Source organism: Bufo bufo, chromosome 9 (assembly GCF_905171765.1).
Source record: "Bufo bufo chromosome 9, aBufBuf1.1, whole genome shotgun sequence".
NCBI lineage: Eukaryota > Metazoa > Chordata > Amphibia > Anura > Bufonidae > Bufo > Bufo bufo.
The window spans coordinates 116,383,684-116,409,233 of NC_053397.1; the positions used below are offsets into that span (position 1 = coordinate 116,383,684).

At 45.4% G+C, this 25,550-nt stretch overlaps 1 protein-coding gene across 1 annotated transcript in view; it reads right to left on the bottom strand.

The window, feature by feature from the left end:
- Nucleotides 1-25,550, bottom strand: part of LOC120979810 (myomegalin-like) — a 245,000-nt gene that overhangs the window by 147,459 nt on the left and 71,991 nt on the right. Inside the window, exons 6-7 of the mRNA XM_040408766.1 lie at nt 4,604-4,750; nt 1,586-1,655 (exon numbers count right to left, since the gene is read on the bottom strand). Of these exons, the coding sequence (XP_040264700.1) occupies nt 1,586-1,655; nt 4,604-4,750 (217 nt within the window). The remainder of the gene's footprint in view (nt 1-1,585; nt 1,656-4,603; nt 4,751-25,550) is intronic.

Below are 25,550 nucleotides of genomic sequence, written 5' to 3' on the forward strand. Positions count from 1 at the left end.
CCCACCCAGAGCAGAGAACTTGGAGGATTGTACTACTACTTAAGGAGGCATGAGGCAAGGAGCAACTAGCAAAGCAAGCAAGCAAGCGGATACCATTGGCATTTGGCAGCCAGCCAGCCACAGCCCAGCCCAGAGAGCCCAGTCTCACACTCTGCCAGCAGCGCCAGGGAAGGCCCGACGCCCACAGTCAGAAGGCAGCCAGCCCCCAGCCAAGTTCCAGTCTGGTAGGTTCATAATTCGTTGGTTATATTGTTTTGCTGTTGTTAATTAAACTGGATCGGATCCATGATCCATCCATCCCCAGTGTTTCCCACTCACTGACTTACTTAGTCCGGCACCATCTCACCCGTCCGGGCCGTCCCAGTGTACTACTAGCCCGCCCTGTGGCCCTGGTTCTGTTTGAGTTTGGAGTCAGTTGGACTGGAGAAATGTGCATGGGGGGGGGGGGGGGCAGTTACTGGTACTACCAGTAACTGTCCCCCCCCCCCAAATGCACATTTCTCCAGTCCAACTGTCCAATCAGAACCAGGGCGGGCTAGTATACTGGCACTGGGACAGGTGAGATCCGACCCAGTTTAATCAACCAACCTACCAGTAACTGGCCCCCTCACACCCCCCAAATGCACATTTCTCCAGTCCAACTGTCCAAACAGAACCAGGGCGGGCTAGTACACTGGCATGGGTGAGATGGTGCCTGGGATGGATCCGATCCAGTTTAATCAACCAACCTACCAGTAACTGGTTGGTTGATTAAACTGGATCGTGATCCATCCCAGTCTGGTAGGTTGGTTGATTAAACTGGATCGGATCCATCCCAGGCATCATCTCACCTGTGCCAGTGTACTAGCCCGCCCTGGTTCTGTTTGGAGTCAGTTGGACTGGAGAAATGTGCATTTGGGGGGGAGGGGGCCAGTTACTGGTAGGTTGGTTGATTAAACTGTATCGGATCCATCCCAGGCACCATCTCACCCGTCCCAGTGTGTGTGTGGGGGGGGGGGGGCCTTATTGTTTTCCGCCCCAGGGCCCCATTTCACCTAGAACCAGCCCTGCCCTTAGGTTCACATTAGTTCACTTATGTAACCAGGAACCGTACTGCCGATTAACTATTTTATACCCTACATTCTTAATTTTTAACAAAGCAATTTTTTTCTTTCAATTTTCATTATATCAGAAGAATAACAGTGTAGGGATGAGGGTAGCCGGTAAGGTTGCAGAGGAGGATTAGGAATAGTGTATTGTGTAGTGTAATTACCTAGTTTAGGTTAACACTGCCATCTACTGGCTTTGTTGTGTATTGCAGTTACAGTGGTTGTTTCGTTCATAGCGAAGGATGAGAACTCCCGCTTCAGTAGTAACGTTATGCGAAAAAAAGGAGCACTAGCGATGACACAACTGTACATGTGTTTGGGTTACATTACCAAGCAACTGCTTAGAAACAGCAAAAGAAATGATAGGCATAGGGTCATATTACTAGTCAAAATATGCTGGAGAATCTCTAAAATAGTTGACAGATCACTTACGTTTAATGAATTATTGTTTTATGTACAATGATAATTAGGAAATCAGAAATAATGTAGAAATTCACCTTTAGCGTCCAAATCTTCAGATTTCATGCTGATAACCATTGGCTGAACTGAGCAACTTTGGGTCAATGTCTTGAAAAGCAAATACAAATGTTTACATATTAAAAATTGGAGGCTGGTATTTTTACTGCATTATGTTAAAAACAACCATTAAGCCAGACCGTTAAAAGGGTCTTTCCATCACAGACATAACAATTTAGGAGTATTTGATTAATTGAAAGTAGTTGTGTTAGGGTACTTTCACACTTGCGTTAAAGTTTTCCGGTATTAAGTTCCGTCCTAGAGGCTCAATACCGGAAAAAAGCTGATCAGTTTTATCCTAATGCATTCTGAATGCAGAGCAATCCGTTCAGGATGCATCAGGATGTCTTCAGTTCAGTCACTCTTACGGTATTTGGCCGGAGAAAATACCGTAGCATGCTGGGGTATTTTCTCCGTTCAAAATGCATGCGCAGACCTTTAAAAATGCAAAAAAAATACCGGATCCGTTTTTCCGGATGGCACCGGAGAGATGGATCCAGTGTTTCAATGCATTTGTTAGACGGATCCGCATCCGGATCTGTCTACAAATGCTATTCGTTCGCACATGGATTTCCAGATCCGGCAGGCAGTTGCGCCGACGGAACTGCCTGCCGGATCTTCACAACGCGAGTGTGAAAGTACCCTTAATATAAATGAATATTAAAGTTCAAATATATTTTGTTTAAAAGGGTTCGGGGCAAATAATAATAATGAAGCTAGTCATTAATATGTGATCAGTGTGTGTCTGACCATCTGGTATTTACCAGACAAATGTCCATGTTTGGTCATGTATTTATTACTCCTAGTGCTGTATTGCAGTAAAAAGGGTTGAGCTGAAAATAAGTAGCAACTGCAGACACAGTGCATGAGCTTAGATGGAGCTTTGCTTGGTAATGTTTTTCTCGTGATCAGTGGGGGTTAACCCTTAGAGGACCTTGCAATTTTTCCATTTTTGTGTTTTTGTTTTTCACTCCCCGCATTCCCTAACTTTTTTTTATTTTTCTGTTAACATGGCCTTATGAAGGCTTATTTTTTGCAGGACAAGTTGTACTTTCTAATGGCACTATTTATGGTTGCATACAATGTAGTTTCCATTATGCCAGTTGCCGTATGGCATTAATATACCATATTTTTCGCCCTATAAGACTTACTCCCCCCCCCCAAAGTGGGGGGAAAATAGCAGTGCGTCTCATGTGGCGAATACTGCATTTTTCCGAATTTTCAATGATACGCCGCGCGACGGGTGTATCAGCTGAGAGGGAGGAGAGGCTGGGGGCCGGCATCTGCTTTTATAATGACAGCGGGGCCCGTGCAGTGACTGGTCTTTCACTTACCAGTAGGAGGAGCTCCCGGCCGGTCACAGACATCGCAGCTTGCAGGTAAGTATAATGCTTCTATTTATTGCTAAGTAACCATGGCAGCCAAGACTGCAATAGCGTCTTGGCTGCCATGGTAACCGATCCGAGCCCCAGCGATTAAACTGGGACTCAGATCGGAACTCTCCGCTGCCACCAATGATGGGGGGGGGTGATTTTAATTAGGGGGGGGGGCGAAGAGGGGAGGCCGAACTGGTCACATTTAATACTGAGAATCCGCACTGGCCACCAATGAATATAGAGGGAGGGGGGCCACACTGGTCATATTTAATACTGGGAATCCGCACGGGCCACCAATGAATATAGAGGGAGGGGGCCGCACTGGTCACAATTAATACTGGGGAGGGAGGGAGGGGGGGCCGCACTGGCCACTAATGAATATAGAGGGAGGGGGGCCGCACTGGTCACAATTAATACTGGGGAGGGAGGGAGGGGGGACCGCACTGACCAGCAATGAATATAGAGGGAGGGGGGCCGCACTGGTCACATTTAATACTGTGGAGGGAGGGAGGGGGGCCGCACTGGCCACCAATGAGTTAAATACAGGGGGCAGTCATGTACACAGTTCTCAGTATATTCTAACTTGAAGCGCCCCCATCACCATGGGAACGCCTCTGTGTTAGAATATACTGTCGGATTTGAGTTTCACGATCTAAATCCGATGGTATATTCTAACATAGAGGCGTTCCCATGGTGATGGGGACGCTTCAAGTTAAAATATACCAAATTGGAGAAAACTCCGATCTGATGGTATATTAATAGGGGACTCCTGACTTTACATTGAAAGTCAATGGGGGATGGATCCGTTTGAAATTGCACCATATTGTGTCAACGTCAAACGGATCCGTCCCCATTGACTTGCATTGTAAGTCTGGATGGATCAGTTTGGCTCCGCACGGCCAGGCGGACACCAAAACGCTGCAAGCTGCGTTCGGGTGTCCGCCTGCTGAGCGGAACGGAGGCCAAACAGTGCCAAACGGTGCCAAACTGATGCATTCTGAGCGGATCCGCATCCACTCAGAATGCATTGGGGCCGTACGGATCCGTTCGGGGCCGCTTGTGAGAGCCTTCAAACGGAGCTCACAAGCTGAACCCCGAACGCAAGTGTGAAAGTAGCCTTACATATATATGCTGGAGGTCGTGGAGGGGTTAAAACTGTCAGACTGCCGGGAGATGTTTGTTATGCTAATCACTGGCCATAGTAGTGGCTTGATTCAGCCAATGTTTGGCTGAGCAGCCATATTCTGGCATTTCTGGTATATTGAGCTGGGACCAGAAAGTGAGGAGCAGCAGAGACTGAAGCAGCAATGAAACAGCAGAGGATCGGTGAGGATGACTTCTTTTTTCTTTTCTTTTGTTTCTTGTTTTTTTTTACTTTTAATCTCTAGAGAATCATTAATACCACTAGACAACCCTTCTAAAGATGTTGGAAGTCCTGTTGGATTTGGTCTATAGGTCTACAGCAACTGTAAAACTATGAAATACAGAGTAAAAATATGAATTCTTTAACGTTGAGATACTATGAAATATTACAAATATAAACAACAAATATGAAAATGTATATAATGTACAATTCATCATGATCTTATGACAGTAAAACCTCTAAAGAACAAAACGAAATACCTGAATTATTTTCTCTTTTTCTTGCACAAGTTTTTGGAGATGAATGAAGTTAGACAAATTTCCAACATACTGATTGACACCTGTATTATGTTCTTTCAGTAAGCAGTTTTGGCAGCTTGACGTTTGATCCATCTTTTCTGATGAGACCTATTCAGAAAAACAAATTTAAAAGGGTATTCCAGTTACACAAAGTAGTATCTATGTTTTACCATGCAAATGGATCACAAATTTACTGTTATTACCAGTTTTGCTGCCTTTATCTGTAATAAAAGTACTTTTTTGGGGGCAGCCCGCCTTTTGTTTATTCAAAGTTTTCCATGGATACGACCAATAGTTTTCTGTGCAGCATGGTCGAGCATGTACAGTTATTCTCTGCCAAGCTTATTTCCTCTTAAGCAGGGGAAGTGTTAGCCCTGCTCATTTCATCCAGGGCAACGCAACAGAATCATGGGCAATGCATTCAGAATGTGATGTAAGGAAAGGAGCCATAAAGGTAAGAGCGGATTACAGATGAAAACAGGAGAACAGCAGTAGGATAGAAAGGTAACGCTGGACTCCTGGAAACTGTTTCTGTATGGGTTAAGACTCTGACACACATTGCAGCGCAACAGTGCAGTTTTAAAAAAAAACATACACAACTGGAATACCCCTTTAAACACTACACAAAATCATTATTCTGTACCGTACTCAAAATGTGGCAATGGTAAGAAACTTACTACAATAAGGGGTTTTCAGCATAGACAATGGTGGCATATCTCTAGAATGTATTATAACACTTTACAAATTCCCCAAATACAAACTTATAGGCCCATACTGTAATTTAAAAATCAATGCTGTGTACCATCATCAATGCTGCAATGGGGCGACCATATAGTTTCACAGGCTCTATGATCAATGCTCTGCCGTGTGTATGAGGCTTAAAAGCCATAGACATCGAGCCATGTTTTACATTTAATTTCTTTTTTATTTACAAGGATTTTAAGTTAAAAAAAAAGAAGAATATTTATCAAACTGGTGTGCCCAAAGCAACCAATCAGATTTCACCTTTAATTTTCCAAAGCTGCTCTGGAAAATGAAAGGTGGAATCTCATTAGTTGTTATGGGAAACTTTTTCTTTACACCAGTTTGATAAATCTCCCCCAAAATTTACAAAATGAGGGACATACCCATATGCCACTCTTGATCTCGCTGCACTGGTGTGATGTGCCTAATTTATTAAGAAAGACAGGTCAGCGTCTTTCACGTGCAGCTGAGAAACAGCCGCGGCACCCGCTCTGCTGTCCCGCCTCAGACTTGATAAAGGGGTTCTTGAATAAACTGAAAAATTGCTTAAACTACTGGTTGTGTTAGTGTGCCGTCTGCGTTCCATATGCTTGACGCAAAGTCCAGAGTTTCTTCTTTCCTACTGTTACCCAAGTGGTGGGGTGGCTCCTGCAAAAGGTGATCGGATGAATTTAGGCTGCACCAACTGTTGCAGCCAACCGTTGATTTTCTTTACTTGGCCTTCATTTTGGTTGCGCCCAATTGGTGCAACCTCAATAGGTAAGCAAACTATTTCTTACAGTAGAAATTTGATTTGCTGAACATAGTAACATAGTAACATAGTACATAAGGCCGAAAAAAGACATTTGTGCATCCAGTTCGGCCTGTCATCCTGCAAGTTGATCCAGAGGAAGGCAAAAAAAAAACTTTGAGGTAGAAGCCAATTTTCCCCACTTTAGGGGAATAAAAAATTCCTTCCCGACTCCAATCAGGCAATCAGAATAACTCCCTGGATCAACGACCCCTCTCTAGTAGCTATAGCCTGTAATATTATTACGCTCCAGAAATACGTCCAGGCCCCTCTTGAATTCCTTTATTGTACTCACCATCACCACCTCCTCAGGCAGAGAGTTCCATAGTCTCACTGCTCTTACCGTAAAGAATCCTTTTCTATGTTTGTGTACAAACCTTCTTTCCTCCAGACGCAGAGGATGTCCCCTTGTCACAGTCACAGTCCTGGGGATAAATAGATGATGGGATAGATCTCTGTACTGACCCCTGATATATTTATACATATTAATTAGATCTCCCCTCAGTCGTCTTTTTTCTAACGTGAATAACCCTAATTTTGATAATCTTTCAGGGTACTGTAGTTGCCCCATTCCAGTTATTACTTTAGTTGCCCTCCTCTGGACCCTCTCCAGCTCTGCTATGTCTGCCTTGTTTACAGGAGCCCAGAACTGTACACAGTACTCCATGTGTAGTCTGACTAGCGATTTATAAAGTGGTAGGACTATGTTCTTATCACGGGCATCTATGCCCCTTCTGATGCAACCCATTATCTTATTGGCCTTGGCAGCAGCTGCCTGACACTGGTTTTTGCAGCTTAGTTTGCTGTTTACTAAAATTCCTAGATCCTTTTCCATGTCAGTGTTACAGAGTGTTTTACCATTTAGTATGTACGGGTGACTTGCATTATTCTTTCCCATGTGCATAACTTTACATTTGTCAGTGTTAAACCTCATCTGCCACTTTTCTACCGAAGCCTCCAATCTATCCAGATCCCTCTGTAGTAGTATACTGTCCTCTTCAGTGTTAATTACTTTACACAGTTTAGTGTCATCTGCGAAAATTGATAACATACTCTATGAGCGCCTTTCTCTATCCTTTTGGCCACTATTTGCTAATTGTCACGGCGGACAGGATCTCCGATACACAGATAAACCAAGCAACAAGTTTCTAGGCGAGAAGCTGGGGTAAGGTCACCTCCTAGCAAATCCCTAACAGCTCTCCCTATACTGCTCAGCCCACATTCAGACCCTTAAGGTGGGAATGTGTCCTCGTGCCTGGGCTGCAAATACCCTAGAATCCCTGAGATGGTGAAAGGGGAATAGGGCAGCCTGCTCCCTCAGAACATGGAGGGGACAGACGTAACACAAACAGCCTAGACAGCAAACCACAAAAACAGAAACCAAACTTATCTTATCTGAGCCGGAACAGACAATCCTTCCTTCCTTGCTTCCAAGGCCAGACTGATTTCTATAACCCGCACTGGGATTGAGTGTGATTTAAACCAATGACCCCACCCAGTGCACCTGAAGGAAGGCGGATCTAGCACGACTCCAAAACAAAACAAAAAACTAAACATGTGCTGCTAATCTGCACCTGTGCACCTCCGCACATAGTCAGAGCAGGGCATGACACTAATTTATTAAGAGGCAGATGCCATAGGCAGACTGGAAACAGGCAGACTGAAAACTTACAGACTGGAAACCTCGGGATAGGTCATCAATATCAGATCGGCGGAGGATGCTGCTGTCTCTTCATTGTATACCTGCTCGCCGTCGCAACTGCAGCAGTGTACAGGTGTAATTACAAGTAAGCCATCTCACCATTGAAATGAATAGGATGGTGGAGTTGTAATTATACCTGCTTACTGCTGTGGTTGCAAGCAGTTAAACAATGAAGACAAGGCACATGTACAAGTGCTGCAGTCTCTTAAAACAGCTGATCGGTATTGATCTGATATTGATCACCTATCTGAGGATATTTAAGAGAAACCAGTGCACTCCAGTGTTATTATGCAATTAAAGTGTCATTTATTTTTCAGAAATATCCAGATTTCTGATCCAGACATGTATACGCATATAAATCATTAATCTACAGTATGAATCACCGGACGTTTAGATCACTACTTTCTATTTTCCTACTGCCCATCCCCCCTTCCCATTACGCAGCTGCCAGTGTTTAAGGCTGCACTGAAATACATTGTTGGGACTACTGTGCATGTGAACGGGAGTCCTTTTCATTGCGTTAGCTGACTGCAGCTTTAAAGGCTGACAATGGGGAAATCGGGGACAGTAGGTAAACCAAAAGATTAATCACTAGAATTCCTTGATGAGTCACTATTGAGAACAGCACATTAATCACCAAGGGCTATCGTAAGCCCACAGCCACAAATTCCCTGCTGCACTATGACAGCTATCATCCACGTAGCGTAAAACGTGCAGTGCCTTATGGCCAATTTATTAGGCTTAAGCGCATAAACAGTACAGAGGTAGGCTATAGACAACAAGCCCTAGAACTCAAGAATAGATTGTTACGGAGGGGATACCCTGAAAGCATTCTAGACGTGGCATTAACAAAGGCAGGCCGCTTTACCCAGAAGGAGTTGCTTGAAGGCAAAAATAAAAGTAAAAATGAGAGATTTGCTTTTGCCTTCAAGTATAGTCCTGTAGCAGACACTATTAGACAGGCTATATTCAAAAACTGGGAGATCCTCAAAAACGACGAAGGATTACAGGACTTAACGGGAAATAAACCACTTGTCACCTTCAAAAGATGCCATGGATAAATGTCAGGGATAAATTAGTGAGGAGAAGGTTGAGGAATATGAGAACAAAAAATTGGCTGACTGAGAACATCCCAACAGGCAGCCACAGATGTGGCAATTGTTCTTTCTGCAAATATATAATAAAAGGCAGGTTTGTCTTTTTTGCTGGCATGCAGCATGGACTCGTGCAGTTCACCACATGCAGAACTAAATATGTAGTATATCTGGTGTTGTGCGCCTGTGGCTCTTTCTACATAGGGAAGACAATTCGCCCTATGTATGAGAGATTTAGGCAGCACATGAATTCTGTTAAATCAGGAAAAGGATGTCCCAGATTGATCAAGCATGTGTTGAACATGCATGGTGGTAATGTGGAATGCCTGAAGTTTGCAGCTCTGGAACATGTACCGGCTCCACCTGCTGGTGGGGACAGGGATCGCCTCTTAATGCAAAGGGAGGCTGATTGGATCATCCGCACTGATGCAATGGGACCTCTAGGGTTAAATGACCGTAATGAGTTAAGTGTGTATCTGTAGTAAACACGTATTTAGCCTAGGTAGTGACTGTTTATGTTTGTTAGGGATGGTATTAGTCCGGTACCTGTATTTAGTGTTTCAGCCATTATTTCTTAGCTTGATTACTGATTTGCTCCAGGGTCAGAGATTTTCTGGACAGCTGGAGACTTGTTATAAAGGGAACATACAGGTAGCGTGATGTGATCAGAGGCCAGAGGAAGCGCAAGGTGCGCAAAACGGCCGTCGCCAGCTGATCACTCGTCGCATACACGCCTGTATCCGCCCCAACCTGCTGTTACTTTGTACTTGTCTTTCCTGGATTAAAGATACTTTTTGCTACACCTGGGTGAGTGCCGCTATCATTTCTTCTTCATTCCTACATTAATACCGTGAACTCTTTTGCTGATAGCAGAGCACCACTGAAGGGCGCCTTTTGATTGAGTTGCGCAGTTCCCACCTCTGAGTTGGCCGGAGACGCCGGCAGTGCCGCCTCACTTCTCTATTTGTATTGCTGCGGTCTCTTAAAACAGCTGATCGGTATTGATCTGATATTGATCACCTATCTGAGGATATTTAAGAGAAACCAGTGCACTCCAGTGTTATTATGCAATTAAAGTGTCATTTATTTTTCAGAAATATCCAGATTTCTGATCCAGACATGTATACGCATATAAATCATTAATCTACAGTATGAATCACCGGACGTTTAGATCACTACTTTCTATTTTCCTACTGCCCATCCCCCCTTCCCATTACGCAGCTGCCAGTGTTTAAGGCTGCACTGAAATACATTGTTGGGACTACTGTGCATGTGAACGGGAGTCCTTTTCATTGCGTTAGCTGACTGCAGCTTTAAAGGCTGACAATGGGGAAATCGGGGACAGTAGGTAAACCAAAAGATTAAATTACTATGACTGGTAATTTGGTTTCCCAATAGCCTCCACAAGAGGACCCATAGGAAGGTTTCCCCAGCTCCCTGGGACAAGAAACAAAATAAAAGCAGCAAATAAAAGTATTCTCCGCTTTACCTGTTTCAGTTAATGGCATTGGACATCGGATATCAGGCAAATAAAAAATAAAAAAAAAGATTCCATATTATACAAAACACAGAGAAAACATAGCAATTATACAAAAGAAAAATATACTGGGAGGGAATCCCCAGCGTTTTTGTGGAGGCTATTTGAAAACCTAATTACCTGTAATTGTAATTTTCTCTTTTCCCCCACACTTCCACAATGGAACTCATAGGAGGATTTTCAGAGAAGAATATATTAGGAGGAGACTATAACAGACAAGACCTTACCTAAAATCAAGATCCTGATTTGCCAATACATTAAACTTATAATGTTCAAAAAAAGGTCATTGAGTTTGCCCAGGTACCTTATGTAAGAGGAAGAGATGTGAGGTTTAATGCAGACAAAATGGAGTCAGATAACAGTGAAGGAAAGTTCCAGAAATTTCCTGGCTAACCAATCTAGAATCCTCCAGATATTCATTCCAGCAAACTAAAAGGAAGAGTCTAGGGACTTCTGTTTGTTGAATGACCAGTATGATAATGATGGGTGTCAAAGGGTTGTAAACCACAGCTGTTGTCCATGCAGATGGCGGGGGTTGTAGTAGGGTTAGGTAACACCTTTGTGTATATATACTGTTACTTGCAGTAATACAATTTCTAACAGTACTAACCACCATGCTGTACCCCCCCCTTTGTTTGAATCCACGGTCACTGCGTCTGCGCCGTGCAATTTACTGTCACACCCGATATGAGTGTTATTTTATGTAGTTCTCTTCTCATCAGTTTAATCCCTGTTACGTCCCCAATCTGGGGTCCATTTATTGAATAGATTTTTCGAACGGGGAGATGGTTAAAAAAACGCTGGTTCCCTCTCCTTTGTTTGAATCCACGGTCACTGCGTCTGCACCGTGCAATTTACTCTCAAACCCGATATGAGTGTTATTTTCTGTAGTTCTCTTCTCATCAGTTTAATCCCTGTTACGTCCCCTATCAGGACGTGTATTGAATGGATTTTAGACAACCGCAAACAGTTGTCAAAAGTTGACAAACTCCTTGCAGAAATATGATTTATCTGTGTGCGTCCTTCTTGTTACTTCCAATTTGGGCACTGCGCGTGCGCCGTGCAATGTACTCTGCCACACAGTATGAGTGGTGTGTTAACTAGTACTATTCTTATCAGTTTAATCCCTGTTACGTCCCCTATCTGGGGACTTGTGTTGAATTGATTTTAGGAACCGGGAAATGGAAAAAGCAGCTTGGTTGGTCCTCTTACTGCCAAGTTGGGGCACTGCACGTGCACAGAGCAATGTGCTGTGACACCCTATATGAGTGGTGTCTTAACTAGTACTATTCCTATCAGTTTAATCCCTGTTACGTCCCATATCAGGGATTGCCTTTTGTGAAAAAAATTAGTACCTTTGACTGCCTTCACAGTGACAAACGAAACTCTGATACACCAAACTGAATTGATTTTAGGAACCGGGAGATGGAAAAAGTAGCTTGGTCGGTCCTCTTACTCCCAAGTTGGGGCACTGCGCGTGCACGGAGCAATGTGCTGTGACACCCTTTATGAGTGGTGTGTTAAGTAGTACTATTCCTATCAGTTTAATCCCTGTTACGTCCCCTATGCGGGGACGTGTGTCGAATTGATTAACCATTGTCGAATTAACGAACCATTACGACATCCTGAAATAATTTTGTTCTGAGCTCTGTACTTGCTTTGTATTGGAATTGATGGGGATTTTTTAAATTGTCTGCATTATTTCTAATAAACTATTATGAGACTTTATTATGATATTTTTTATTTTACGTATTAACCCCTTAGTGACCACCCATACGTGTTTTTACGGCGGTCACCAAGGGGCCTTAGGCTGGGCCGCCGCGTTTTTACGGCGGCCCAGTTTAAGCGCCGCGCGGCTCCCCCGTGCAGCGGGGAGCGCGGACCTGGCTCTCATATGAGAGCCGGGTCCCTGCTCTAACAGCCCGGAACGGCAGGAGTGCCGATCCGGGCTGTTTAACCCTTTACATGCCGGGCGCAATGGCGCCCGCTGCATGTAAAGTGGTGACAGAGGGAGCGGACTACCTCTGTCTCCCATCAGCACCCCGAAAATGCGATCGCGGGGTGCTGATGTGCTGGGAAGCTTACCTTGCTTCCGATGAGGGCCCGAGCCTGTCTTCAGTTACTTCCAGCAGGCTGTGCCTCTCTGGCGCAGCCTGCTGGTCAATGTTTGAATAGCATTGCTATTGAAATGCAATGCATTATAGAGATAATGCATTACATTTTAAAAGCAATCAAAATACTGTATATTATAGTCCCCTTGTGGGACTATTAAGTAGTAAAAAAAATAGAAAAAAAATACACATTTATTAAATAAAAAAAATTCCATAAAATAAAAAAATATGCCTTTTTTTCCATTGAAAATACGCTTTTCAATGAAAAAAATTGCAAAAAGAAAATATCGACCATATGTTTGGTATTGCCGCGTCCGTAACGACCGGGACTACATAAATATTACATAAATTATCCCCTATGGTGAACGCCGTAAAAAATAAAAAAAGACAGAATTTCGAATGTATTCTTAGTTTCCACCGAAAAAAAACGTAATAACAAGCGATCAAAAAGCGGCATTTACTCCAAAATCATACCCATGAAAAAAACAAGTTGTCTTTCAAAAATCAAGCCCTCACACAATTCCATATAAAGAAATAAAAAAAAGTTATGGGTCTTGTGAAGTGGCAATGCAAAATAATTTTTGGGGTTAATAAAAGGTGTTTTATTGCAAAAAAAGTAGTAAAATGTAAACAAAATTATAAGTATTTAGTATCACTGTAATCGTACTGACCCAGAGAATAAAGATATTATGTTATTTGTACCGAAAAATGAACGCCAAAAAATGTATAATGTAAAAACGCAGTGGCAGTATTGCTATTTTTCCCCATCTTCCTCCCAGAAAGAGTTAATAAAAGTTAATCAGAAAGTTATGTGTACCCCAAAATGGCGCCATTAAAAACTACAACTTGTCCCGTAAAAAACAAGCCCTCATAAAGCTATATAGATGAAAAAATAAAAAAGTTATAGCTCTTGGAACGAGACCATAAAAAAAGGAAGAAAAACGCTTGGTCATAAAGGCCCAAACAGGCTTGGTCACTAAGGGGTTAAAAACCCATACAACTTTAAAAAAAAAAAAAAAAATAATTAATGTTTTTTCTATGAAAAATTATCCAGCCGATCGTTTTTGGTCTGATCATAATGAAGCAACGGCCTTATCATCTGGGGTGTGGCAACATTGCCAACACACTCATAGAAGTGATGATCGCTTCATTGTCATACATTTTTTTGCAGCCACAGTGCAGCACCAGAGGACAGAAAAATTAGGCATGTACACATGCCTGAAAAATAATGGTATTGTTTCAGCCGCTGTTGTAGCAGCGGCCGGAAAAATAGATGTTTTCCAGGCAGAAAGGTGACTAAAACATTGCGGCTTGAACCCTAGTTGGTGGCGGAGAATTCACGAAAGTCATCCGGTATGCAGACATTAAATACAGCAGAGTGGGGACCATTTTGAGGCCAAGGCATGTCATCAGGCCTTTTGTTAGTCAAACGTATCCCCCACTGTCAGTCCCTTCGGGATCCATGCCTCATTCATCTTAATGAAGGTGAGGTAATCAACACTTTTTTGAAAGAGGTGACTTCTCTTGTCAGTGACAATGCCTCCTGCTGCACTGAAGGTCCTTTCTGACAAGACACTTGAAGCGGGGCAGGCCAGAAGTTCTATCGCAAACTGGGATAGCTCAGGCCACAGGTCAAGCCTGCACACCCAGTAGTCAAGGAGTTCATCGCTCCTCAGAGTGTCGATATCTGCAGTTAAGGCGAGGTAGTCTGCTACCTGTCGGTCGGGTCATTCTCTAAGGCTGGATCCCGAAGGGCTGTGGCGATGTGTAGGACTGAAAAAGCTCTGCATGTCCTTCATCAACAACACATCTGTAAAGCGTCCTGTCCTTGCCGCTGTGGTCATGGTAGGAGGAGGATTACTTTCACCTCTTCCCCAGTTAGATTCCCGTTGTGCTGTGACATCCCCCTTATAAGCTGTGTAAAGCATATTTTTTTTGTTTGGTTTTGAACTGCTGCATCCTTTCCGACTTTTGGTAATTTGGTAACATTTCCGCCACTTTCTGCTTATACCGGGGGTCTAGTAGCGTGGCCACCCAGTACAGGTCGTTCTCCTTCATCCTTTTTATACGAGGGTCCCTCAACAGACATGACAGCATGAAAGACACCATTTGCACAAGGTTGGATGCCGAGCTACTCATTTCCCGTTCCTCGTCCTCACTGATGTCATTGACGGTCTGTTCTTCCCCCCAGCCACGTACAACACCATGGGTCCCAGATAGGTGACAACAACGAGCACCCTGGGATGCCTGCTGTGGTTGGTCTTCCTCCTCCTCAAATCCACATTCCTCCTCTGACTCCTCTTCTTCATACTCCTCTTCCAGCATTGCCGCAGGTCCGGCAAGCGATGATGACAAGGCCGTTTCTGGTGGTGATGGTGACCACAACTCTTCCTCTTCCTCTTCACACTCATCTACAGCCTGATCCAGCACTATTCGCAGGGCACGCTCCAGGAAGAAAACAAATGGGATGAGGTCACTGATGGTGCCTTCAGTGCGACTGACTAGGTTTGTCAACTCCTCAAGAGGACGCATGAGCCTACAGGCATTGCGCATGAGCGTCCAGTAACGTGGCAAAAAAAATCCTAGCTCCACAGAGGATGTCCTAGCACCCCGGTCATACAAATACTCGTTGACTGCTTTTTCTTGTTGGAGCAGGCGGTCGAACATTAGGAGTGTTGAATTCCAACGTGTCGGGCTGTCGCAAATCAAGCGCCTCACTGGCATGTTGTTTTGCCGCTGAATATCGGAAAAGTGCGCCATGGCCGTGTAGGAACGCCTTAAATAGCCACACACCTTCCTGGCCTGCTTGAGGACGTCCTGTAAGCCTGGGTACTTAGACACAAAGCGTTGTACGATGAGATTCAACACATGTGCCATGCACGGCACATGTGACAACTTGCCCAAATTCAATGCCGCCAACAAATTGCTTCCATTGTCACACACCACTTTGCCGATCTCCAGTTGGTGCGGGATCAGCCACTGATCCACCTGTGCATTCAGGGCAGACAGGAGTGCTGGTCTGGTGTGGCTCTCTGCTTTCAGGCAAGTCAACCCCAAGACAGCGTGACACTGTCGTATCCGGGATGTGGAATAGCCCCTGGGGAGCTGGGGGGATTCAGTTGATGTGCAGCCAGACGCCGCAGCAGAAGAGGACTCAGCCGAGGAGGTTATCGAAGAGGATGGAGTAGGAGGAGTAGAGGAGGTGGCAGTAGGCCTGCCTGCAAGTCGTGGCGGTGTCACCAACTCCGCTGCAGTGCCACGCATTCCATGCTTGTCAGCTGTCAGCAGGTTGACCCAATGCGCAGTGTAGGTGATATACCTGCCCTGACCGTGCTTTGCAGACCAGGTATCAGTGGTCAGATGGACCCTTGCCCCAACACTGTATGCCAGAGATGCAATGACTTCCTTTTCAATAACAGAGTAGAGGTTTGCGATTGCCTTTTTTGAAAAAATATTTTGTCCGGGTACCTTCCACTGTGGTGTCCCAATGGCGACAAATTTTTTGAAGGCCTCAGACTCCACCAGCTGGTATGGTAAAAGCTGTCTGGCTAAGAGTTCCGTCAAGCAAGCTGTCAGACGCCGGGCAAGGGGGTGACTCTGTGACATTGGCTTCTTACGCTCAAACATTTCCTTGACAGACACCTGACTGTGGGCAGATGAGATGGAACTGCTGAAGGTGAGAGGCGGAGTGGCAGGTGGTTGAGAGGGGTCAAGGAGGACAGCAGTGGTTGACGTGGCTGAAGATGCTGGACCAGGAGGAGGATGGTGGCTTTGAGTTTGTGTGCTGCTTGTACTCATGTGTTAATCCCATTGGCGTTTGTGATGTGAGATCATGTGCCTTCGCAAAGCAGTTGTATCGAGGTGGGTGTTGGACTTCCCACGACTCAGTTTCTTTTGGCACAGGTTGCAAATGGCATCGCTGTTATCAGAGGCAGACACACAAAAAAAATGCCACACTGCTGAGCTTTGCAATGACGGCATTCTGGTGGTGGCAACAGCATGCGTTGATTGGTGTGCTGTCTGGCTGACCCCGGGTGCCGATACATGCTATCTGACTGTGCCACTAGCTCCTTGCGACGACATCCCCCTGCTTCCAACTCGTCACCTCCTTCTCTCTGTCTCCCCTTCTGAACTTTCCCCCTCTTCTTCTTCTCTTCGAGCAGGCACCCACGTGGCATCCATGGACACATCGTCATCATCAACCACTTCACTTGTATCTGACACCTCAGCAAAGGAAGCAGCAGCGGGTACAACATCATCATCATCACACTGTACGTCCATGTGTGTAATCCTGCCTGACTGAGACATATCCCTGTTATCTACATCCTCTGGCAATAATGGTTGCACATCACTAATTTCATACAACTGATGTGTAAATAACTAGTCTGACGGATCAAGTGAAGCGGCTGTGGTGGTAGTGGTGGTAGTGGTGGTGGTGGCGGCGGGCGGGCGAGTGGTAACTTGAGAGCAGGTGACCGAAGCTGAGCTGGAGGAGGATGGTGCGTCAAGGTTCTTAGCGGAAGCTGTTGAAGATTGGGTGTCCTGTGTAAGCCAGTCAAGAATTTTTCGGGTTCAGGGTACGTGGCCTCTGAACACTGGGCATTATTCCAGGGCCAGTGGAAATCACAGCTAAGTGATTTTTAGATAAGTGGTACTATGCGTGCAAGGTACTGTGCCACCCTATATAAGTGGTGGGCAGTGGGCACAGTACAGTCTGTGTGGGCCTGACACACACTGGCATGCAACTGCGATTATATCACAGAGAAAAAAAAAATTGACTTTAGTTTTATCTGCAAGGTATTGTGACACCCTGTAACGGTATGAGTGGTGGCCTGGCCAGTGGCCACAGTACAGTCTGTGTGGGCCAGACACTCACTGGCTTGCAACTGCGATTATATTTATTACAGAGAAAAAAATAAATTGACTTTAATTTTATCTGCAAGGTATTGTGACACCCTGTAACGGTATGAGTGGTGGCCTGGTGTAATGACCGACGACACGCAGAGGGAGGAAAACAGGGAAAGCCCTGCCCAAGGGAGAGGGAAAGGTGGTGACCCCTAACTCACCTTGCGGCTGGCACCTGACTGCCCTGACGTCCCTAGACGGGTTCCTCACCCGTGCGGCGATCGCGTGCCTAAACCCTGGCTTTCCCTAATATGAGCCCTGGATAGTGAACAGGCCGGTGGGATCGCTAGTCCACACCACTATCACTAAGAGGGAAACACCAGGGAGAGGACAGACAAAACATACAAACACATACACCCAGGTGGGTGACCACAATAAACCAAAAAGGTCCAACAGGGATCTGGAGGGTAGCGTACTGGACCAACTACCAGCGAACGCAGCAACACAGCTCCAGAAGGTCAGAATAGATGTCCAGGCAGGAAGCTCTATCTCTGGCAACCAGAGAAGTGTGAGAGAGAAATATAAGGAGGTCTGGGAGTGCTGGACAAGGAACAGCTGAGGAGAAGGAGCTACGGATCCCTGAGTGAGCCAAAAGGGTTTGCTAAGCAAACCCAGAAAGCTACCATAAGGAAAACAGCCCTATCTTAAATAGAGCGTGCAGCCAACCGCTGCGACTTCCTGACCCCGGGTATAACGGAGTCAGGCGTGGTCCTCGACACCCTCGTGACAGTACCCCCCTCTCTACGAGGGGCCTCCGGACACTCAGGACCAGGTCTCCCAGGATGAGAGGCATGAAAAACCCGAACTAACCTTTCGGCGTTTACCTCAGATGCAGGAACCCACATTCTTTCCTCGGGACCGTAACCTCTCCAATGCACCAGATATTGAAGAGAGCGGCGGACCCGACGAGAATTAACAATTTTGGATATCTGAAATTCTAGGTTACCATCCACGACAACAGGAGGGGGTGGCAGCGGTGATGGTTCTAGAGGTGGAACATATTTTTTGAGTAACGACTTATGAAAAACATTATGAATTTTAAAAGTCTGAGGTATCTCCAGGCGAAAAGCCACGGGGTTGATGATGGCTACAATTTTGTAAGGGCCAATAAACCTAGGACCCAGTTTCCAAGAGGGAACCTTCAATTTAATATTCCTAGTAGACAACCACACATAGTCATTCACTCCTAGGTCCGGACCTGGCGACCGTCTCTTATCAGCCATGCATTTGTATTTACCTCCCATATTTTTCAAGTTAGCTTGCACCTTCTGCCATACCGATGAAAGAGATGACGAAAACCGTTCCTCTTCGGGAACCCCAGAAGACCCCCCCTCTTTGAAAGTACAGAATTGGGGATGAAAACCATATGCACCAAGAAATGGTGACTTGCCAGTGGATTCCTGACGACGATTATTTATGGCAAACTCAGCTAACGGTAAATATGATGACCACAACTCTTGGTTTTCAGACACAAAACATCTTAGATATGTCTCAAGGTTTTGGTTGGTACGCTCAGTCTGTCCATTCGACTGAGGATGGAAAGCAGAGGAAAAGGACAAGTGTACCCCCAAACGAGAACAAAAAGCTTTCCAAAATTTAGAAATAAACTGGGTACCCCGATCCGAAACAACATCGGAGGGGACCCCGTGAAGCTTCATGATTTCACTGACGAATACCTGAGCAAGAGTCTTAGCATTAGGTAGTGCGGGTAACGCAATGAAGTGTACCATTTTGCTAAACCTGTCCACTACTACCAAAATAACTGTTTTACCCGCAGACAAAGGTAAGTCAGTGATAAAATCCATTGACAGATGTGTCCACGGTCTATTGGGAATGACGAGTGGTAATAGAGACCCTGCAGGACGTGTATGTGAAACTTTTGCGCGCGCACAGGTAGAACAAGAAGACACAAAATCCAATACATCCTGACGCAACCTTGGCCACCAAAAACGACGAGACAATAGTTCCAAGGTTGCTTTACTACCCGGGTGCCCAGCAAGTGCCGAATTATGATGTTCCTTTAATAATTCGAAACGTAAATTCAACGGTACAAACAATTTCTCTGAGGGGCAAGAGACCGGGGCGTCCCCCTGGGCCTCTAACACCTTCCCCTCCAAAACAGAGTGTACCGCAGAAACAACCACTCCTCTTTGAAGAATGGGTACCGGATCACTCACATTACCCCCTCCAGGGAAACAACGAGATAGTGCATCAGCCTTGGTGTTCTTTGCCCCAGGACGATAGGTAATCACAAAGTTAAACCTGGTAAAAAATAGCGACCACCTAGCCTGTCTAGGGGTGAGACGCTTAGCTGATTCGAGGTACAGAAGATTTTTGTGGTCCGTAATCACCGTGACGGGGTGGACTGCCCCCTCTAAGAAATGACGCCACTCCTCAAACGCAAGTTTAATAGCTAATAGTTCCCTATTGCCAATATCGTAGTTCTTTTCTGCTGCAGATAATTTTTTAGAAAAGAAAGCACAAGGACGCCATTTGCCAGGAGACGGACCCTGAGACAGCACCGCCCCCACTCCCACCTCTGACGCATCGACTTCAACAATAAAAGGCTGAGAGACATCAGGTTGGACCAGTACAGGTGCTGAGGTAAACCTCTCTTTTAGAGAGGAAAAAGCAACTTTAGCGGCGTCAGACCATTTAGAAAAATCAGTCCCCTTCCTAGTCATGTCAGTAAGCGGTTTTACAATAAGTGAATAATTTTTAATGAATTTCCTATAGAAATTCGCGAAGCCCAAGAACCGTTGTAGTGCTTTGAGGTTCTCAGGAAGATCCCAATCTAAAATTGCCTGGACCTTCCTAGGATCCATACGGAAACCTGACGCAGATAAAAAATAACCCAGGAATTGTATCTCCTGAACGGCGAAGACACATTTTTCAATTTTAGCATATAATTCATTCGTCCGTAGGACCTGCAGTACTTGTCTGACATGCACCTCATGTGTTTTCAGATCGGACGAATAAATTAAAATATCATCTAGGTATATTACCACAAACCTGCCGATTAGATGACTAAAAATGTCATTAACGAAATGTTGAAAGATGGCAGGAGCATTGGTCAGACCGAAAGGCATAACTAGATTTTCATAATGCCCCTCAGGGGTGTTAAACGCTGTCTTCCACTCATCCCCCTCCTTAATACGAATCAGATTGTAGGCACCCCTAAGATCAAGTTTGGAGAACCACCTAGCACCCGCAATCTGATTAAACAGGTCAGGAATGAGAGGAAGAGGGTATGGGTCTCGGATGGTTATCTGATTTAATTCGCGAAAATCTAAGCAAGGACGCAGGCCCCCATCTTTCTTTTTAACGAAGAAAAACCCTGCAGCCACGGGTGAAGAAGAGGGTCTGATGTGTCCCTTAGCCAAGCTCTCGGAGATATAATCTTTCATGGCTTGTCTCTCTGGACCCGAAAGATTATATAACCTGGTCTTGGGTAATTTTGCGCCGGGAATAAGGTTAACCGGGCAATCATAAGGACGATGAGGTGGTAACTTCTGACAACCCTTTTCAGAAAAAACATCCTCAAAGTCCGAAACGAAATAAATGTAGGTAGGGTAGTTATGGAGGCGACTAAGCAATTGCTATTTAAGCAATTTTCTCTGCACTGCTCACTCCACTCCAATATCTCCCTGGCCTGCCAATCCACCACTGGATTGTGCGCTACCAACCAGGGAAGACCCAGCACTACCGGAGTGGGAAGCCCCTCCAGAACATAACCTGAAAGCATCTCGTTATGGTGGTCCCCTACCCGAAGGTGTAAATTATGAACCATGTGCGTGAGGTTTCTCTGAGACAGGGGAGCAGAATCAATAGCGAATATGGGAATGGGTCTCTGTAAAGTACAGAGAGACAAACCCAAAGTGCGGGCAAAATGGGCATCTATCAAATTTACCCCTGCTCCACTGTCTAGAAAGAAAGAAATAGTCTCCGTCTTATCACCAAAAATAATAACCGCTGGCAACACAAATTGCGATGTACGTATGGAGGAAACGTATACCCCCCGGCTGACATCCTCCACACAGCCTGGGGTTAATAGTTTTTCCGACGGTCTTTTGTTTCTGAGGAAAGAAGGACAGACATTAATGAAATGACCCCTCTCCCCACAAAAAAAACAAACCCCACGCCTACGGCGAGCCTCAGGAGGACGGACCTGACGAGTAGTTGCTCCTAGCTGCATAGGCTCGTCTAAGTCCGTACAGACTAACTGCTGCTTGGGAGGGGTTACCAATTGCTCCGGTTTTTTCAACCTGACCCTAAGGCGTCTATCTATTCGGATAGAAAGGGACATAACCGCATCAAGGGAAAAGGGGGTCTCATATAATGCAAGCGCATCCTTAACCCTTTCGGATAACCCAGAGCAGAACTGACTCCTGAGAGCCGGGTCGTTCCATTGGGTATCCGTAGCCCACCTACGGAATTCAGAGCAATACTCCTCTACCGGCCGCTCTCCTTGTAAGAGTCTCCATAATCTTGATTCAGCCAGGGCGACTCGGTCAGGGTCATCATATATGAGACCCAAGGCCCCAAAAAACTCATCCACTGACCGAAGAGCCTGGGAATCAGTAGGTAAAGAGAACGCCCAGGACTGCGGGTCCCCCTGCAGCAGGGAAATAACAACCCCCACCCGCTGATCTTCATTACCAGAGGAGTAAGGGCGCAGTTTAAAATATAACTTACAGGCCTCACGGAATGTCAAAAACTTGTCCCTTCCCCCAGAAAATCTGTCAGGGAGAGGGACCTTGGGTTCCGCAACAACCTGGTTACCAGTAGCAACCGCTGGGCTTGCAGTCAGTTGTAATTGCTGCTGTTGCTGGAGGACCGACGCCTCCAATCCTACCACCTCCAAAGACGGGCCATGAAATTGTTTGGACAGAGCAGCAATTTGATCCATACTGGATTCTATGTAGGTAAAAAAAATTTATTTTTTTTTTTTTACCTACACAAAATAATGGCCAGAGATAATGTAATGACCGACGACACGCAGAGGGAGGAAAACAGGGAAAGCCCTGCCCAAGGGAGAGGGAAAGGTGGTGACCCCTAACTCACCTTGCGGCTGGCACCTGACTGCCCTGACGTCCCTAGACGGGTTCCTCACCCGTGCGGCGATCGCGTGCCTAAACCCTGGCTTTCCCTAATATGAGCCCTGGATAGTGAACAGGCCGGTGGGATCGCTAGTCCACACCACTATCACTAAGAGGGAAACACCAGGGAGAGGACAGACAAAACATACAAACACATACACCCAGGTGGGTGACCACAATAAACCAAAAAGGTCCAACAGGGATCTGGAGGGTAGCGTACTGGACCAACTACCAGCGAACGCAGCAACACAGCTCCAGAAGGTCAGAATAGATGTCCAGGCAGGAAGCTCTATCTCTGGCAACCAGAGAAGTGTGAGAGAGAAATATAAGGAGGTCTGGGAGTGCTGGACAAGGAACAGCTGAGGAGAAGGAGCTACGGATCCCTGAGTGAGCCAAAAGGGTTTGCTAAGCAAACCCAGAAAGCTACCATAAGGAAAACAGCCCTATCTTAAATAGAGCGTGCAGCCAACCGCTGCGACTTCCTGACCCCGGGTATAACGGAGTCAGGCGTGGTCCTCGACACCCTCGTGACACCTGGCCAGTGGCCACAGTACAGTCTGTGGGCCAGACACTCACTGGCTTGCAACTGCGATTATATTTATTACAGAGAAAAAATAAATTTACTTTAGTTTTATCTGCAAGGTATTGTGACACCCTGTAACGGTATGAGTGGTGGCCTGGCCAGTGGCCACAGTATAGTCTGTGGGCCAGACACTCACTGGCTTGCAACTGCGATTATATTTATTACAGAGAAATAATAAATTGACTTTAGTTTTATCTGCAAGGTATTGTGACACCCTGTAACGGTATGAGTGGTGGCCTAGCCAGTGGCCACAGTACAGTCTGTGGGCCAGACACTCACTGGCTTGCAACTGCGATTATATTTATTACAGAGAAATAATAAATTGACTTTAGTTTTATCTGCAAGGTATTGTGACACCCTGTAACGGTATGAGTGGTGGCCTGGCCAGTGGCCACAGTACAGTCTGTGGGCCAGACACTCACTGGCTTGCATCTGCGATTATATTTATTACAGAGAAATAATGAATTGACTTTAGTTTTATCTGCAAGGTATTGTGACACCCTGTATGATTGGTGTGCACACAGTACAGTCTGTGAGCCTGCAGCCTCTCACTGTCTGGCAACTGCGATTATATAAAAAAATAAAATAAAATTGACCTTTTTTTATCTGCAAGGTACTGTGACACCCTATATGAGTGGTGTGCACACAGTACAGTCTGTGGGCCTGCAACCTCTCACACACGGGCAGGCAACTGCAATATATATATATATTTATATATACACTCACCTAAAGAATTATTAGGAACACCATACTAATACGGTGTTGGACCCCCTTTTGCCTTCAGAACTGCCTTAATTCTACGTGGCATTGATTTAACAAGGTGCTGATAGCATTCTTTAGAAATGTTGGCCCATATTGATAGGATAGCATCTTGCAGTTGATGGAGATTTGAGGGATTCACATCCAGGGCACGAAAGCTCCCGTTCCACCACATCCCAAAGATGCTCTATTGGGTTGAGATCTGGTGACTGTGGGGGCCATTTTAGTACAGTGAACTCATTGTCATGTTCAAGAAACCAATTTGAAATGCTTCGAGCTTTGTGACATGGTGCATTATCCTGCTGGAAGTAGCCATCAGAGGATGGATACATGTTCTCATTCTGTTTACGCCAAATTCGGACTCTACCATTTGAATGTCTCAACAGAAATCGAGACTCATCAGACCAGGCAACATTTTTCCAGTCTTCAACAGTCCAATTTTGGTGAGCTCGTGCAAATTGTAGCCTCTTTTTCCCATTTGTAGTGGAGATGAGTGGTACCCGGTGGGGTCTTCTGCTGTTGTAGCCCATCCGCCTCAAGGTTGTGCGTGTTGTGGCTTCACAAATGCTTTGCTGAATACCTCGATTATAACGAGTGGTTATTTCAGTCAACGTTGCTCTTCTATCAGCTTGAATCAGTCGGCCCATTCTCCTCTGACCTCTAGCATCCACAAGGCATTTTTGCCCACAGGACTGCCGCATACTGGATGTTTTTCCCTTTTCACACCATTCTTTGTAAACCCTAGAAATGGTTGTGCGTGAAAATCCCAGTAACTGAGCAGATTGTGAAATACTCAGACCGGCCCGTCTGGCACCAACAACCATGCCACGCTCAAAATTGCTTAAATCACCTTTCTTTCCCATTCTGACATTCACTTTGGAGTTCAGGAGATTGTCTTGACCAGGACTACACCCCTAAATGCATTGAAACAACTGCCATGTGATTGGTTGACTAGATAATTGCATTAATGAGAAATAGAACAGGTGTTCCTAATAATTCTTTAGGTGAGTGTATATATATATAAAAAAGCAGACTGATGTACCAGCCCTAAAAAGGGCTTTTTGGGGTGCTGTCAGGACGCTGTCCTTACAGCAGATGAGTCTGTGGACACAGAACACTGCCCTAGCTAACGCTTTCCCTATTAAATCAGCAGCAGCACTGTCCCTCCTCTCACTAAGAATGCAGCTTCCGAATGAATCTAAAATGGATGCTGTCCAGGAGGTGGGAGGGTCTGGGAGGGAGGGTCTGCTGCTGATTGGCTGGAATGTGTCTACTGACTGTGAGGTACAGGGTCAAAATTTGCTCAATGATGATGTATAGGGGGCGGACCGAACATTGCATATGTTCGCCCGCCGCGGCGAATGCGAACAAGCCATGTTCGCCGTGAACTGTTCGCCGGCGAATAGTTCGGGACATCACTATAAATAAGTGGGTTTTGGGTTGCAGTTTGGGCACTCGGTCTCTAAGAGGTTCACCATCACTGGTATAGGGCGACATTTGGGTATAGCATAGGGAGTAATTTTTATACACTGAGCAATGTAGTTTTAGAAGCTGTAGACTATTTACTTCTGTCTTTGGGAGCTT